The sequence below is a fragment of the Antedon bifida genome, chromosome 11 (assembly GCF_963402885.1).
Source record: "Antedon bifida chromosome 11, ecAntBifi1.1, whole genome shotgun sequence".
NCBI lineage: Eukaryota > Metazoa > Echinodermata > Crinoidea > Comatulida > Antedonidae > Antedon > Antedon bifida.
The window spans coordinates 6,849,529-6,866,530 of NC_136236.1; the positions used below are offsets into that span (position 1 = coordinate 6,849,529).

General features: G+C 34.2%; 1 protein-coding gene across 3 annotated transcripts; it reads left to right on the forward strand.

Annotated features, from left to right (window-relative positions):
- The first annotated feature begins 269 nt into the window (after window positions 1-269).
- Window positions 270-16,449, forward strand: LOC144856488 (dolichol-phosphate mannosyltransferase subunit 3-like). Of its 3 annotated transcripts, XM_078714504.1 has the most exons (6): window positions 270-408; window positions 6,566-6,695; window positions 7,818-7,847; window positions 9,247-9,324; window positions 11,064-11,146; window positions 15,169-16,449. In XM_078714504.1, exons 2-5 carry the CDS (start codon window positions 6,573-6,575, stop codon window positions 11,112-11,114), a joined length of 282 nt encoding a protein of 93 aa, XP_078570630.1. In that variant the 5' UTR covers window positions 270-408; window positions 6,566-6,572; the 3' UTR covers window positions 11,115-11,146; window positions 15,169-16,449. The 3 variants fall into 3 exon arrangements, with proteins under 3 accessions (XP_078570630.1, XP_078570631.1, XP_078570629.1); XM_078714505.1 differs by lacking the exon at window positions 11,064-11,146; XM_078714503.1 differs by lacking the exon at window positions 15,169-16,449 and having other exon boundaries at window positions 11,064-11,456.
- The last annotated feature ends 553 nt before the right edge of the window (window positions 16,450-17,002 follow it).

The window sequence follows — 17,002 nt, forward strand, 5'->3', positions numbered from 1 at the left end:
ACAAAACAGTGCACTTATACCTTGTATATTATACAGTAATTTAACTGTTTGATTGAATAATGTACACTATTTTTATTTACTAAAAATGGATTAATAGTTATTAGATGTTTGGTAGCCTTTGCGGCGGTTTTCATTATTATTCAATGGACGTTTTTTATGATAATAATAATACTAAATTTTTAAAATCAATTATGCTGATATGAGGCTTATTGTGACATTTTTATTGAAAGGGCCGGGCAACTAACTTTGGAAATTGATAACCGTTGGTGGCGCAGTTTGTGTCATACGTACGTACGTGTACGTACGTACGTTGTCGCCGTACATTCAATTGTTTTTGTATTGTCGTCGTGTCGATCGTCTGGCCTAGCCTAGGCCCAGCATAGTACAGTAGTAGTAGGGCCTAACCTAGTAAGTAGGAGGCTATTAAATAACCCTATTAGTATAAAAAAATGTACTGAACCAACTACGTTCTCTCCGGTTTATTCACAGCTAGCCTAGGCCTTAGGCCTTACTTAGCCGCTACGCTAGCCTAGCTAGGCCTATAGGCCTACCTCTCTCAAGCCTAGTAGGATGGCCTAGCTAGTAGTAGGCCTAGGCTAGGCCTAACTAGGACTAGGCTACTGGCTGCTAGGTCTAGGCCTATATAATATATTTATAGATTCCCTACATAAAAGACCTCTCTAGCCTCTAGGCAAAAAAGCCTAGCATTTAAAGTTAAAATTGCATGCATTAAAAAATAGGGGTTTACGATGAAATCGGTCGCGTCTGAAATCGGTCGCGATAAAATCAACTTCCGGTATTTTGTATGGCGCGCCGCTAGAGCTATACTTTTGATGAAATCGGTCGCGTTTGAAATCGGTCGCGCTATTTTGTATGGATCGAGCGGGATGCATGCTAGAGCGGGATATACATTTTTCGTTTATATAGATTTAATTGCATTAGGCGCAGGAGCCCCGGATAGCGTTACGAAGTCGTTAACTCTGTCAGCCCATGGTCAGCCCAACTAATGTGTTTTTCCCAAGGACAATTTATCAATAACTAAACTTTGTCACCACCCATAAGTGTGCTGTTCATTTTCTATTGACCAATGAACACCAATGTAACTGGACCTGAGTTTCTTGCTATTCGACCTTGGGTGCAAATTATACAATTAATTGATGTTAAGGCCACTGACTACTCTTTTCTGTATAGAAACACTGAATTGACTAAATAATAAGAAAACCCCACAATAATATTTACTACTACTTGATATAGTGTTATACAAGAACTATATTAAAAGAATTGAATGTATGGAACATGAAAAAAAAAAGTTAAACGTTATATGTAAAACATCACTTAGATGATATCTATCAGATATATCATTTTCTAAACATTGTTTCATTAGTTATATCACGGATCGGAAAAATAAGTTAGTTATAAATAAGTAAGTTATTTCTCCATGAAAGTTTCTCCATTGTTATATTCACATCACATTTTCATTTTCTGACAATGTGATTGAAAAAATAGTCAATTATATTGGCGGCCCAAAACGATGATGTTTACTGTTGGGCCTACAGAAATGATACAAATTCTCAGTTGATATGACACAAAATTTACAGAATTCAGCACTAACAACATACCATATTCTTCAGTTCAGGTCACAAGTTTCAGGGGCGACAATAACATCCCGCCAAAATTGTCCTTCTAATACATCTCTGTATTGCCAAGTAACACATGGGAAAAGAACAAATAAAAAACAAAAACCATTCAAAACAGACCTATTTCTGTTTTTAAAAAGATTTAAATGAAATAATTCTTTTTAAACACTGTACTGTACTTGGAAACACGTACTTGATTTGTGATATCCTCCGTTAAAAATACAGTAGAAAGTGTCCCCTTAATAGGGGTTCTACTGCCCCTGGAACAATTCCTAAAAAAACATGTCCTCTTCATAGAGGTTTCGCAGAAAAAAACCAATACCAATACTGATCTGGACTCGGAAATTAAAAATGTAGCAGGCAACGTTTCACCAATGAAAACCAAAGACAGACAAAGTATCATAATTATTATAATATCCATTTTTATTTAATAGCGATAAATGGATATAAATATTTCGTCTTTTTTGTTATTTTGTGATGGAAAAAATATTGAGTGAACATTGGCACTGAGCTTAAATGTTCCCCGTCCCCTTAATGTCCCCTTTATAGGAGTGTCCCCTCAGTAAGGATTGGCTGTTTCGCCCCTTAATAATAAATGATGGTGTCCATCTTATGTCCTCTCAATTTTAATGTGCTACACCCGATAATAGAATACACATCTAGCTCGTGTGCACTTTAAAGAACCTAGTACATCTTTCGAGACGAGTAGGGGGTTACCCCGGTGTATTAGTACATCACAGCCACTGATCACCAGCTGGGCCCTCTGGGAGACCAGTCTTTGACTGAAGAGGTTACCCAGTATAAATATATATTTCAATTCAATAGAATAACTAGGCTCCCATTTGATACAATGTGTTACCCAATGTGCTCAATTTGATTGTGCTACCCAATCCATGCTATCCATTTGAAATAATGTGCTACCCATTTGAAAGAATGTGCTACCCGATAATCCATATAGAATAATGTACAGTACTATATCCATTTGATTGTGCTACCTAATGTGCTATCCCTTTGAAATAATGTGCTATCCATTTGAAAGAATGTGCTACCCGATAATCCTTATAGAATAATGTACAGTACTATATCCATTTGATTGTGCTACCTAATAATGTGCTATCCATTTGAAATAATGTGACTATCCATTTGAAATAATGTGCTACCCGATAATCCTTATAGAATAATGTACAGTACTATATCCATTTGATTGTGCTACCTAATAATGTGCTATCCATTTGAAATAATGTGACTATCCATTTGAAATAATGTGCTACCCGATAATCCTTATAGAATAATGTACAGTACTATATCCATTTGATTGTGCTGCCCAATGTGCTATCCATTTGAAAGAATGTGCTACCCGATAATCCTTATAGAATAATGTACAGTACTATATCCATTTGATTGTGCTACCCAATGTGCTATCCATTTGAAAGAATGTGCTATCCATTTGAAAGAATGTGCTACCCGATAATCCGTATAGAATGTACAGTACAGTTATATCTATTTGATTGTGCTACCTATTGTGCTATCCATTTAAACTAATGTGCTGTCTGTTTGAAATAATTCAAGTTTTTTTGTTTTGAATATGTTTTGCTATCCATTTTAAACGTGCTAAACAAGTTACATATTTGTTAATAGAAGTTTGCGGTACACCACATATATTAGTTCTGAAAAGAACTGTTGAGTTGCTCGACGTTTCGATTTACTCTAAAGTCAAAGTCTCCAAAGCTATTCCATCATGCCGTATTCGGGGAATCGCCCACAAGTGTTTTCTCAGAGCAGGGTATGTTCCGTATGGGGTTCTGTATGCTATTTTTTAATAATTTACAAAAAATGAATGATCATATTATTTATCGGTATGTACGGAGAAAGCTCGAGCGGAAGTCGAGGGTTACTTTTGCCAAGAAGACGAAGCGCGAAACAAATAAAACGCAGCGCGAAACATCTGAAATGATATATAATTTCTTAAAACATGAAAACACAGAATATATTATATTAATATAACTTTTTAATATTTCCAAAGGCTCGGACATGGAAGAAGGGCCTTAAAAACTGAATTTCTATATGTTAGACCACATTTCCATAACTTTTCAAAACTCATCGAACCCTCTGCTAGTAGGCCTAATTAATATAGGAGCGTATCGCCAAATCATTAGAAAGAAAACATGGCATGAAGATGTAATTAATCAAACAACGGCCAAAGAATACCAACAATTTTAATTCGATTCGTAATTACTACGGTGGTGGACTAAGCCTAGTTTGAAACTATAGTAACCATTTATTTTAGAAAGAAAGATAGAAAAATTTGTTTCCATCTCCATGTTAATACCAAGGCACTTTTCAATTAAAAATTCTGGCCTAGTATTCTTGCAAGGTCGTCACAGCTCCAGTTACAAAGGTCGTCACAGCTCCAGTTACAAACGGTGATACAAAGTGTCAATCATTTGACCAGTGAACAGCCCACTGGTAGGATAGTCCTTGAAACCGTCCGTAAAACACATTAATCACTCACATCAGTCATGCCGCTAATGGTTGAAAACCTCACTTTTTGGGGTTTTCAAACGTAACGCTATCCGGGGCTCCTGCGCCTAATGGATATTTTTTAGGAACTAGATTATTTATGTGGATATTTTTTACTTGGTTAATAAATATTTATTATCAGTCATTAAATTACTTTTTTTTTTTGTATTTCACAGGTCTCGGAGAAGGACTGTGTCTGTTCAAAATGGCCATTTCTAAACACGTTTAAATATTATATTAGGCATAATGTTATATTATGCATATAGTAATTTACCTCTATTTATATGTACTGTAATTAATATATTATATAGAGAAAAATATACGTCTGTCGTGTCTTTTATTATGCAAACACTTACGTAAAAGAGAACAATTTTATTTAAAAACAATAATTTTTACAATATAGCCCGTAAAGCCAGCGTATCCATTTTTATACTTATGCATACTGTGACAGATTATATCATATCCATGTGGTTAACAACATACTATTCGATCACCTTATTTTTATTTCTATTTTATTTCTCCGTTATGTAGGATAATATTAAGTGTATAATGATTATTGTTGAGGCAAATCATGTGTATATTTTTATTTCTAATGTTTAAAATAGATTTTAGTAAAATGTGATCGTGCAGTACAGCTGTTTCCTCTAACAATACGTTATTTTGCTGACGGGGTTTCCCCTTTTTAAAAAACACGCACTTTTTAGTGTGTCAAATCATGGACAAAACACGTACGATCGTTGTCCATGGCGAGGTAAAGATGACGTCTATTACTAATAACCATCCATACGTTTGAAACGTCTATAGGCCTCCTGCACGTGTTTTTGTGAAACGATCCAATGAGCTATAGATGCTTGACGCGATTATGAGATCATGTTCATTCATTCATTCATTCTTTATTTAGCCTTTAAAATCGAAATACATTTAAAACATAGGTAACCAAAGGATAAGCAAAAGCAATTAAAATCGCTGTAGCTCACAGGCTTGCTTATCCATAATAATTCCGAATAAAGCACTTTTTCTATAATTAATTTTGACAGTATGATTTATATATAATTTACGTATATACGTCGGCGATACTATAGATTTTAATTTGAATATCTTTTATTTCTTCATTTATAATAATCATTTAATGTAAATAATTAAGTAAGTGCAACTCAGTGTCTCACATTCATACCCCGTTCGTAAATATAAATGTTGAAATATCAGTGCAGATTACCTCCTTGAGAATCGTGTCCACCTTTATTATCCATACAATATTATTCTCACATCTATCATTGTACATCATAGTCCTACTGTAGGCCTGTAGATTGATTTATAACGGCATATTATCTATATATTTTATTAATATCCTAAAACCATACGTAATTGTTTGCATAATAAAAGACACGACAGACGTATATTCTCTATATAATATATTATTTACAGTACATATAAATAGAGGTAAATTATTATATGCCTAATATAATATTTAAACGTGTTTAGAAATGGCCATTTTGAACAGACACAGTCCTTCTCCGAGACCTGTGAAATACAAAAAAAAAATTAATTTAATGATTGACAATAAATATTTATTAACCAAATAAAAAATATCCACAAAAATAATCTAGTTCCTAAAAAATAGCAATTAAATCTATATAAACGAAAAATGTATATCCCGCTCTAGCATGCATCCCGCTCGATCCATACAAAATAGCGCGACCGATTTCAAACGCGACCGATTTCAAACGCGACCGATATAATCAAAAGTATAGCTCTAGCGACGCACCATACAAAATACCGGAAGTTGATTTTATCGCGACCGATTTCAAGCGCGACCGATTTCAAGCGCGACCGATTTCATCTGACACCAAAATAGGCCTAGCCTAGGCCTAGTCTTACTCTTAGAATTTTCTAAATTTTAGCTAGCCTGGCCCTAGCCTCTAGCTAGGCCCTATAGTGAATTTGTCAATTGTATGACCCACCTTACGACCCCTGGGAGAGGTGTGTCATTACAAATAATTATTGACGCAAGGCAAGAAGGGTGCGCCAAAATACCTTAATAAATGGTACGTCAATCAAAATTAATATTGTGTCAATGTCCGTCACTTTACCACTCACTATAGGCAATGAACAACATGGTCACCAAAATAAGCGCTACATGGTCAGCTAAAGGCAAGTCACTTTTTGACTCAGAGGTGTGTCATGGTATTCATAAGGTATGACACACATCGGACAAATGACGCACCTCTTCCGGGGGTAGTATGGTGGGTCATACAATTGAAAAAGTGTATAAAATACTAATAGCAGCCTCTCTGAGGGCCTATTGACTATTTTTTATTTTGGCCTAGGATAGAGAGTATGTCATGTATGTCATTAACACAAAAAATCAGCTTAAAAAGGAAATAAACCACGTCATTTTCTATCACCAGATTCACAATGGCAACAAAATTGATGCAGTGGCTAATTGGGCTTTCTTTATTCGTTGGTGTCTGGGCATCACTTGTATTCAATCTGGTACCAGTAAAAATTGACTCTAGGATATATGAAGTACTTTGGCCTGTAAGTAGTAACCAAACCAATAGACTCTAGGGTATATGAAGTACTGTGGCCTGTAAGTAGTAACCAAACCAATAGACTCTAGGATATATGTAGTACTGTGGCCTGTAAGTAGTAACCAAACCAATAGACTCTAGGATATACAGTATGAAGGACTTTGGCCTGTAATGCACTTGTCAATTATATGACCCACTATACGACCCCCGGGAGAGGTGCGTCATTTGTCCGATGTGCGTCATACTTTTGAATACCATGACGCACCCATGCGTCAAAAAGGTGACTTACCTTTAGGTGACCATGACACACCCATTTTGACGCACTGTGACCATGTTGTTTATGATATGGTGGGTGGTAAAGTGACGGACATTGACACACCTTGTTCATTGATGTGACGTACCATCTAGGTTTTTTGACGCACCCCTGCGTCAGTAATTATTTGTAAATGACGAACCCATGACGCACCTCTTCCGGGGGTCATATAGTGGGTCATACAATTGACAAGTGCATAAGTAGTAACCAAACCAATAGACTCTAGGATATAAGAAGTACTGTGGCCTGTAAGTAGTAACCAAACCAATAGACTCTAGGATGTATGAAGGACTATGCCCTGTAAGTAGTAACCAAACCAATAGACTCTAGGATATAAGAAGTACTGTGGCATGTAAGTAGTAACCAAACCAATAGACTCTAGGATGTATGAAGGACTTTGGCCTGTAAGTAGTAACCAAACCATTGCGGTCAGGTGGTGAAGAGATCTCCTGGTGCATTTTCTCTTAATAAAAACATCCTCTGATAGTAAATGGATTTACCATTTAGGCTAACTATAATTAGACTCTGTGAATAAAAATATGTGGGTGATACAAGTACAGAAAGTAACTAGTAAGAGCAAGGCAATTTACTCAACTCCGGAGATCATAGGGTTTATCTGTGGCTGTGACACAATCAGTCCCATGCCCTTAACAAACACAGCGTGCCGCTGAGAATATGTACATAGAACAGTACTGTTGGTATTTGTTGCAGCCAGACGTAAGATCAAAGGACTGTTACAAGTTCCTATCTTGGCAAGGCGAGCTCAGTACCTTGGTAAGGGACTTCAATTTAACATGCTTTTTATTTATTTTACAGATGCCTGTCTATCTTTTAATAGCCTTTGGGGTAAGTAAATAATTACTGTTACTAACCTTTTCATTTTCTGTTTACAACATGTACATCATAAAATTTATAAAACCATGGGAATATTAGACACCAATTTGACATTTATACCGTATATCCTCAGGTATAATCCCACTTCTGGTTTCATCCCACCACCTACTTTATGTCTGATTTCACAAACAGGCGTATCCTCGTGTATTGTCCCAGTATTGACTTTTGATTGATGTAGGCCTCTCTCTAGCCAGTTCAGATGAGGTTTTACAAGAAATGCTTATAAATAATTTTCTTTCCTGAATCAGGTTTTTTCTGGGTATATTCCCAATCGACCAAAATTGGCCCAATTTACAACAAAGGAGGTGTTTATTAGAGGGAGTTGTTTATTTGAGGGAAGTAACATTATATGTTAACATGTACTGTATAATCAAATAAATACCCCTTGATATAAACAAAAATATAGCACAATTAATATCAAGAAGTGAGGGGATACAATGTAGCATATCATATTTCTGTTATTTCCCCCCCCCCCCCAATAGAATCATCATTCCCTCCCTCGAGGAGAGTTTTTATGGAGCCGTTTATTTAAGGGGGGTGTTTATTTTTGTGGGTGTAATATTTTATTAACACATCAGGCAAAGAACATTAATTCTAAACCGCCCGGTGATATACTGAAATTTAATTAATTAATTTGAAACGATAAAGATGAGGAAATCTGTGAGAATGAGAAAAAGTCACCCCAACCGAGACTCGAACTCGGACCGTCTGCTTGATATGCAGTTGTCCTAACCATTAGACCACTGGGGCTTTCATGGTATTGTTCAAACTCGATTGGATAGCGACTCTTTAACATTCTCGGCGTGTTACGGCGGAACAGCACTAGTCCTCAATTGTACGCACGCGCACCAGAGATCAAATTGATACGCTCTCATCTATTCAGAATATAAACAATAACATGCAAACTATTTACTTACAGTATATTTCTTATAATTTTCATCGTTTGTAATTTTTGTTAAAAAGTTTAATGGCTTGTGGAAGGAAGGAGAGAAGATATCGTTCAGTGCGGGAGGCCGGCAGACGATATCTACCACTTGTCACATTCAGGTGACAGTTTATCCTCTCGAAAAGAGGATGACTTTCATCCTTCGTGACAGACACAATTAATATCAAGTGAAAAAATACAGTAGAAATTGTATCAAAATTCTTAGTAAATTGTAGATCATGTAAATCAAGAAATTCTACTACTACTGTGTTTCCATGTGGCAAGGCATTTATGTGAGGAAATAAATAAACGTGGGGGTGTTTATTCCAAATGATGTTCTATGGGGGGCTTTTATTTGAGGGGGCCCCTCTGTATATTCAATAAACTGGTATTAATTACAGTATATTATTTTGTGTTTCTTCGTAGAGTTATTCGTTAATTGTCATTGGTTACCGGGTCGCTACATTTAATGATTGCGAGGAAGCTGCTGAATCACTACGAAAAGTAGGTTTTAGGAAAATATCACAGAAAATCTTAAACATAAGCCCAGTGGGCTTATTTTTGAGAAACGGATCTAGAGAAATAGACTAAACACATTTTGAAAATTTATCTATTACTATTTAATAATTAGATTAATAGCTGGAAAACATATTTTGAAAATTAATAATACTGTATCATATTTTCATTTATTGATATTGCTTTTTGGTAGTATGGTAATTGTTAATTTATGTTAATGTAGCACCTTCTGTTTAAATATGGTAGTTGATTAATGATTTAATTATTTCCCAAATATTTCTGCTTTAAGTGGTTACAATGTGTTATTCTGAAAACAATATGTAAGTTCACATTGAACATATTTATTCATGCTTACTGATCATGATCAAGCTAGTCATTTTATGTGAACCAAAAAGTGATCAAACTAATGTATCAAATTAATCACTGTAATGAGATTAAAGATGTATTGTCCCCCTGAAAAAATAATTTTAAATTTTTTTATTGTTGAATATGCCATTTTAATGTCAGATAATAGTTATTCACTTTGACCAAAAAGTGGATCCGAAAAAAAATTATGTACCTGAAAAAACTGTAATTAAAGCAAAAATAGTCAAATTGGCTGCCAGCCAATGGGTTTTTGGTTGAATTTAACCATTTATTTTGTCTATTTATAAGTGAAAACGTTATTTTTTGTTCCTTTTTTTTTCTACGAAAGTGATTAACTTTATTAAAACTACAAAATAACCTATAAGTCTGATTTATTTAACCTTCATTTTTTCATGTTTTTGGGGGACATTAGAGTAACACTATTAACCTAGTACAGTAGAAAGAAAGACAAATATGAAAGACAATATGTAAGTTCACATTGAACCTTGATCATGCTTACTGATCATGATCAAGCTAGTCTTTTTGTGTGAACCAAAAAGCAATCAAATGAATGTATCAAATTAATCACTGTAATGAGATTAAGTGGCGCATTAGAGTAACACTATTAACCTAGTGCAGTAGAAAGAAAGACAAGAAAGAATCAACAAGGGAAACTAACCTAAAAATAAAATATTCTGTTGATTTGAATTTAATTGATTTTATGTTTCCAATATGTGACAATGTCTAATGCCTTTTAGTAATGTTGCCCATTTGAATAGCATCGCTGGCGTTAATAAAACATCTAAATGAACAGTTCTCAAATTATGTGTTTTCTATGAAACTGTCTACTTTAATACAATTTTTTTTCTAAATGCTCTTTTTAACAAATGAATATTTGCAGGGTTGTAGTCATGGAAATGTTGGTTAAATTAGCTTTTCTCAATTTAAATATCTACTTATCTAATTCTATGCCACACAATGTGGTGTTGTCATTTATCATATTGTTTTTTTCAAATACCTTTCAATAGAGTTTTTAGCTCTGTTTACACTATCAAACTACTGTATGTGACAAAAAAAATGTGATATGCCCATATATGGACATGATATCATATCACTACCATATTTAGGCATATCACACTTTTTTGTCAAACTAGTTTGATAGTGTAGACAGTGCTTAAATCTCTGTCTACACTATCAAACTTTATATGTGACAGAAAAATGTGATTTGCCCATATAAGGACATGATGATGTCATATCACTACCATATTTGGGCATATCACTACCACATTTAAGCACATCACACTTTTTTTTGTCCAACTAGTTTATAGTATAGACAGTGCTTAAGTTATACCAATAATTCCTTTGTTATTTTATTTTATTAGGAAATTGAGGAAGCAAAAAAAGATCTAACAAAAAAAGGACTAAAGTTATGACAAGGTGTGGAATAGTCCTAAAAATATGGAAGGTGTGTTTGGAATTACAAGTCATTCCTTATGCTTCATAATACACAAACTTTTATGTAAAGGGGAGGGAGAGATGCTATATAATGACATTTTTAAAATGAATTAAATGAAAGACATAGGCCTAATAATGAGTTTAATAATACCGATATATAGTAGTATACAAATAATGAATATATGAGTGGAATTATAGTAAAAATAGGGCAATTATTTTTTTATAATATAACCTGCAATCGTCCAATCATATGACAAAAATCTATTTAGATGTTATAATACATGTGTAGACAATAATAAACAATATAGCCCTACCCTGTATTTGCTTTTACATTATGCATCATAGCAGCCATTTGATTTTGTGGAATTATGAAGATCTGTGTTTTGTTGAACTTCAAAACAATTTGTTTTTTATGTTTAAAGATATATTGTCCCCCTCAAAAATAATTTTTTTATTTTTTTTGTTGAATATGCCATTTTAATATCACATAATAGTTATTCACTATGACCAAAAATTTGATCAAAAAAAAAAACATTTTCCACCAATAAATGTAATTTAAAGCAAAATATACCTAAATTGTCTGGAAGACAATGGTTTTTGGTTGAAATTAACCATTTCTTTTGTCTTTTTATAAGTGAAATAATTATTTTTTGATGATTTTTTTTCTACAGAAGTGAATAACTTTATTAAAACTGTGAAATTGCCTATTCAAAATCTGATTTTATTAATCTTTATTTTTTCATGTTTTTGGGGGACAATACATCTTTAAATTTTAAGCTCTAACTCCTATCATAAGTTTGACAAATAGAGTGTGAAGTGCTTGAAATGCAGATGTCCTTACCATTAGAATTCTTTTATAAACACATACCACTGGCACAGAACAAAACCGCCCGATGATATACTGAAAAAGTTGATTAATTTATTTGAAACAATATGAGTGGGAAATCTATGAGATTGAGAATCGTACATTATTAGACTGCATCTGACATATTTTGAAATGAAGCCGAGTGGGCGGGCTTGATTTCGATCAGATGAGCTTCTTTCCGAGATTGTTTTTCCAAACCAAAGAGAAGGGCTTGTTTTCGAGATGGGCTTCTTTTTCAACGTTGTGTACGTTGGCACCATGCTCTCTACAGTAGTTCAGCATTCTCAAATTATTTTTTGGAGGATACCATTAAATACATTTTATGAAAGTCAATTTTATTTGTTTGTGTTTGTGGTATTTATCAATGTTTTTTTTAAATACAGTATTTATAATTAGTTCACCATCAGTTTCCAACTAAGATTAAAATAACATAATATATTTAGCTTACCCGGAATTTCAACAATTAAGGGTCTGTTACTGAAACAAAACTGTATCTCAAAAAATGTCATTACATTTTAAATATGATCACTGATCATGGATTTGGTGGGTACCATACAGGGCCGTAGCCAGGATCTGTCAAGGGGGGGTTCAGACACTAAGTATTTGGGTCACTGCCCCGCGCCAACCCCCCCTCCCCCGGATCGTACTTTTTTCCTCCTCCTCACACACGTGGACTATTTAAAGGACGATAATATTTGTTGCCGTATGTTAGATGCGCGTGCTCTGTGTGCTGAACCACCGCCGATTGTTTGATCATTCACTCGGTATTTTGTTTTGCGTTCAAGTTACAAGCCCCCCAAAAAAAGCACAATTTGGGTGAGAAGGCAAATTCAATGCTTATTATAGCCAGGGGCGGACCCAGGGGTGTTTCCCTTGTGGCCCGGGCAACACCCTTAATTTCATACTAAATGTTGTTTCTGCCACTAAATTAAAATTGAGTTCCATTTCATCGTATACAATATCCATCCGGACCCGGAACTTGATAGGCTTAGTCATAAAGTAGTTACAGAGTTGCAGGGCATTTTATCATTGTTGAATGTTTTGATATTAGCCTAATTGTTAAAACGACCTTCACAACCAAAATATTTCTTTGTAATAAAATTTATTTTAAATGGAACGCTACAAAAATAATCCTCTGCTTCATCAGAGCATGAATACTCAATAACCAGACAAGAACGTATCTTTATTACGTTTTACCACCAATACATTTTCATATCACGCAATCCATTTTTCAACAATATAGTGGTATAATAATAACATTTTGAGGGATTAGTTACAGTTTGACTTTGAATAAACCATTGGTAATTTACTGAAAATCCAAAATGAACTTGTGTTATAATACAAACAACATTATTCAATCAAAGAAACGCTCTACTACACATGAGAAATATCCTACCCACGCATAGCAGTGTTACTAGAGTCATAACAGATTACCTCTAATGGATCAATCATTCACATTCAAAAATTCATCGACAAACGAAATATAGCCTATATTCATTCCTTTCAAATATTAGGCATATTGCCAAGGCTAATAATCGATTTGTTCATATTTATTGCGTTTTGCCGGGGGTTTTCCATAATCTAAGGCAAATTTTTAGGCCAAATCATAATTGTGCGTATAGTTTTGTATTTCCGATGCGTGTAGTACCCTATTTATCTTCATTTCCGTACGTTCGTAAATATTAGTCCGAATTTCCGTAGTAATTTATAGACGTTCCGAAATTTGAACCGTGTTATACCGGTAGCAGAGCAAAGTTTGCTTCTTTCTGCAAATGTCCTATCATTATTTTCTTTGTTTTATTTGGAGTGTAGTTTAAAACAACACTTTTGTAAAGTTTATAGTGGATAAATAAAAATGAATTTTTGGAAACTGTGGTTTTAACATCTGACTTTATTTAGCATTTTTAAATGAATTAAAATTCCAAATTATACAATTTAACCTTTCGCTCAATATATTTATAGCAACAGCTTCATATTTTTTGTATAACTTTTTAAAATTATTAATTGATAATTAATTTACATTTATTGAGTACATTTATTAGAATGTATTACCGTACCAAAAGTACCTTCATCGGGGACTTCCCCGTGACGTTCGCATTGAACGAAAAAAAATTTATCATGAATTTTACGTGCGAGAGTACCATTTGCGGCCATCTAGGGGTGTCATTTAACAATTTGCTTGCTCAAATACTCAGTGTCTACAGCCCTGGAGTCTTTGGGAAACCCTCTTAAAATAGTCCTGCGACCGCCCCTGATAGCTCTATCTATATTTATTTACAGCAATTTGTTGAGGAAACTAAATATATCAATGTAAATAGGTGGTATTAATACAGTTGAGTAGGCCTACGTATCGGCTGGTGGTCTAGAAAAAAAATAATCGAATGCTATAGGCCTAATGTAAACTACAGTACATGATACCATATAATTATATTATAGTGTAATATATTAAATTCACTATAATCCTCTATGATGATGATACACTATACTTCATAGCCACACATAAATATTGTAGGTGACCGCAGCGTTCCATTTTTTGATGTACGTCGGAAGGCTATATACTTTATGCATGCTGACTGCCAGTGATCGAAACAATAAGTACGCGGTTGTCTAGCGGTGTCCTTTGTACGATTCGTTCGTGCCCAAGCTCGCGTCAATATCATGTTACATCCTGGGACCAAAAATTCGTATTATTTTCAGGTGAAAATCGGCAACCAATTCATTTGTTTAACAATAAGGTATGAGTTATTCACGAACGAGTTTACGAATTTTTCAATTTACAAATAACCTTTTGTATTGTGGGGCACGTATTTGTTGGAGGATTTTCAGAGATGAGGGTGGTGAGGTATTGGGGATGTCGGGGATGGGGGTTCGCAGTCGGTTAAGGGGGGTGGGGTTCGCTGTAAAGGGGGGTTCGCCCGAACCATAAAAACCCCCCCTGGCTACGGGCCTGGACAGTGCTTAAAGCTCTGTCTACACTATCAAACTTTATATGTGACAGAAAAATGTGATTTGCCCATATAAGGACATGATGATGTCATATCACTACCATATTTGGGCATATCGCTACCACATTTAGGCACATCACACTTTTTTTTTGTCAAACTAGTTTATAGTATAGACAGTGCTTACGTTATACCAATAATTCCTTTGTTATTTTATTTTATTAGGAAATTGAGGAAGCAAAAAAAGATCTAACAAAAAAAGGACTAAAGTTATGACAAGGTGTGGAATAGTAGTCCTAAAAATATGGAAGGTGTGTTTGGAATTACAAGTCATTCCTTATGCTTCATAATACACAAACTTTTATGTAAAGGGGAGGGAGAGATGCTGTATAATGACATTTTTAAAATGAATTAAATGAAAGATATAATAATTTAATACTGTAATACCAATATATAGTACTGTAGTATACAAATAATGAATATATGAGTGGAATTATAGTAAAAATAGGGCAATTATTTTTTTATAATATAACCTGCAATCGTCCAATCATATGACAAAAATCTATTTAGATGGTATAATACATGTGTAGACAATAATAAACAATATAGCCCTACCCTGTATTTGCTTTTACATTATGCATCATAGCAGCCATTTGATTTTGTGGAATTATGAAGATCTGTGTTTTGTTGAACTTCAAAACAATTTGTTTTTTATGTTTAAAGATATATTGTCCCCCTCAAAAATAATTTTTTTATTTTTTTTGTTGAATATGCCATTTTAATATCACATAATAGTTATTCACTATGACCAAAAATTTGATCCAAAAAAAAAACCATTTTCCACCAAAAAATGTAATTTAAAGCAAAATATACCTAAATTGTCTGGAAGACAATGGTTTTTGGTTGAAATTAACCATTTCTTTTGTCTTTTTATAAGTGAAATAATTATTTTTTGATGATTTTTTTTTCTACAGAAGTGAATAACTTTATTAAAACTGTGAAATTGCCTATTCAAAATCTGATTTTATTAATCTTTATTTTTTCATGTTTTTGGGGGACAATACATCTTTAAATTTTAAGCTCTATCTACACTCCTATCATAAGTTTAACAAATAGAGTGTGAAGTGCTTGAAACGCAGATGTCCTTACCATTAGAATTCTTTTATAAACACATACCACTGGCACAGAACAAAACCGCCCGATGATATATACTGAAAAAGTTTATTAATTTATTTGAAACGATATGAGTGGGAAATCTATGAGATTGAGAATCGTACATTATTAGACTGCATCTGACATATTTTGAAATGAAGCCGAGTGGGCGGGCTTGATTTCGATCAGATGAGCTTCTTTCCGAGATTGTTTTTGCAAACCAAAGAGAAGGGCTTCTTTTCGAGATGGGCTTCTTTTTCGATGTTGTGTACGTTGACACCATGCTCTCTAGTAGTTCAGCATTCTCAAATTAGTTTTTGGAGGATACCATTAAATACATTTTATGAAAGTCAATTTTATTTTTTGTGTTTGTGGTATTTATCAATGTTTTTTTAAATACAGTATTTATAATTAGTTCACCATCAGTTTCCAACTAAGATTAAAATAACATAATATATTTAGCTTTCCCGGAATTTCAACAATTGAGGGTCTGTTACTGAAACAAAACTGTATCTCAAAAAATGTCATTACATTTTAAATATGATCATGGATTTGGTGGGTACCATACCGTCCGACCGCAGGAGGCGGAGGCGGTGCCTACACGGACGACGTACACGACGGTCCAATAACGGACCCGCTCATTTTGTAAAAGGGGTAAATGATAGTGTACACTTCTACCTTTTGTTAACATAATTCATTCATTGGTTTAGTAAACAGTTATTATTATGTTAATATTGACTGTTTGGTGTTCGTGGCAGCGTGCTGTAAATGTCCAAGAAGCAGTTAAATCAACTAGTTTAAATTACAATTTGAAGTTTTCACAAATCATGACAGAAGAAAAATCGAATTTTCCCTTGGGCCTAGAAAATGTGTCGTCGTTCGGGCATCCGTCGTTCGCCGCCGCCGA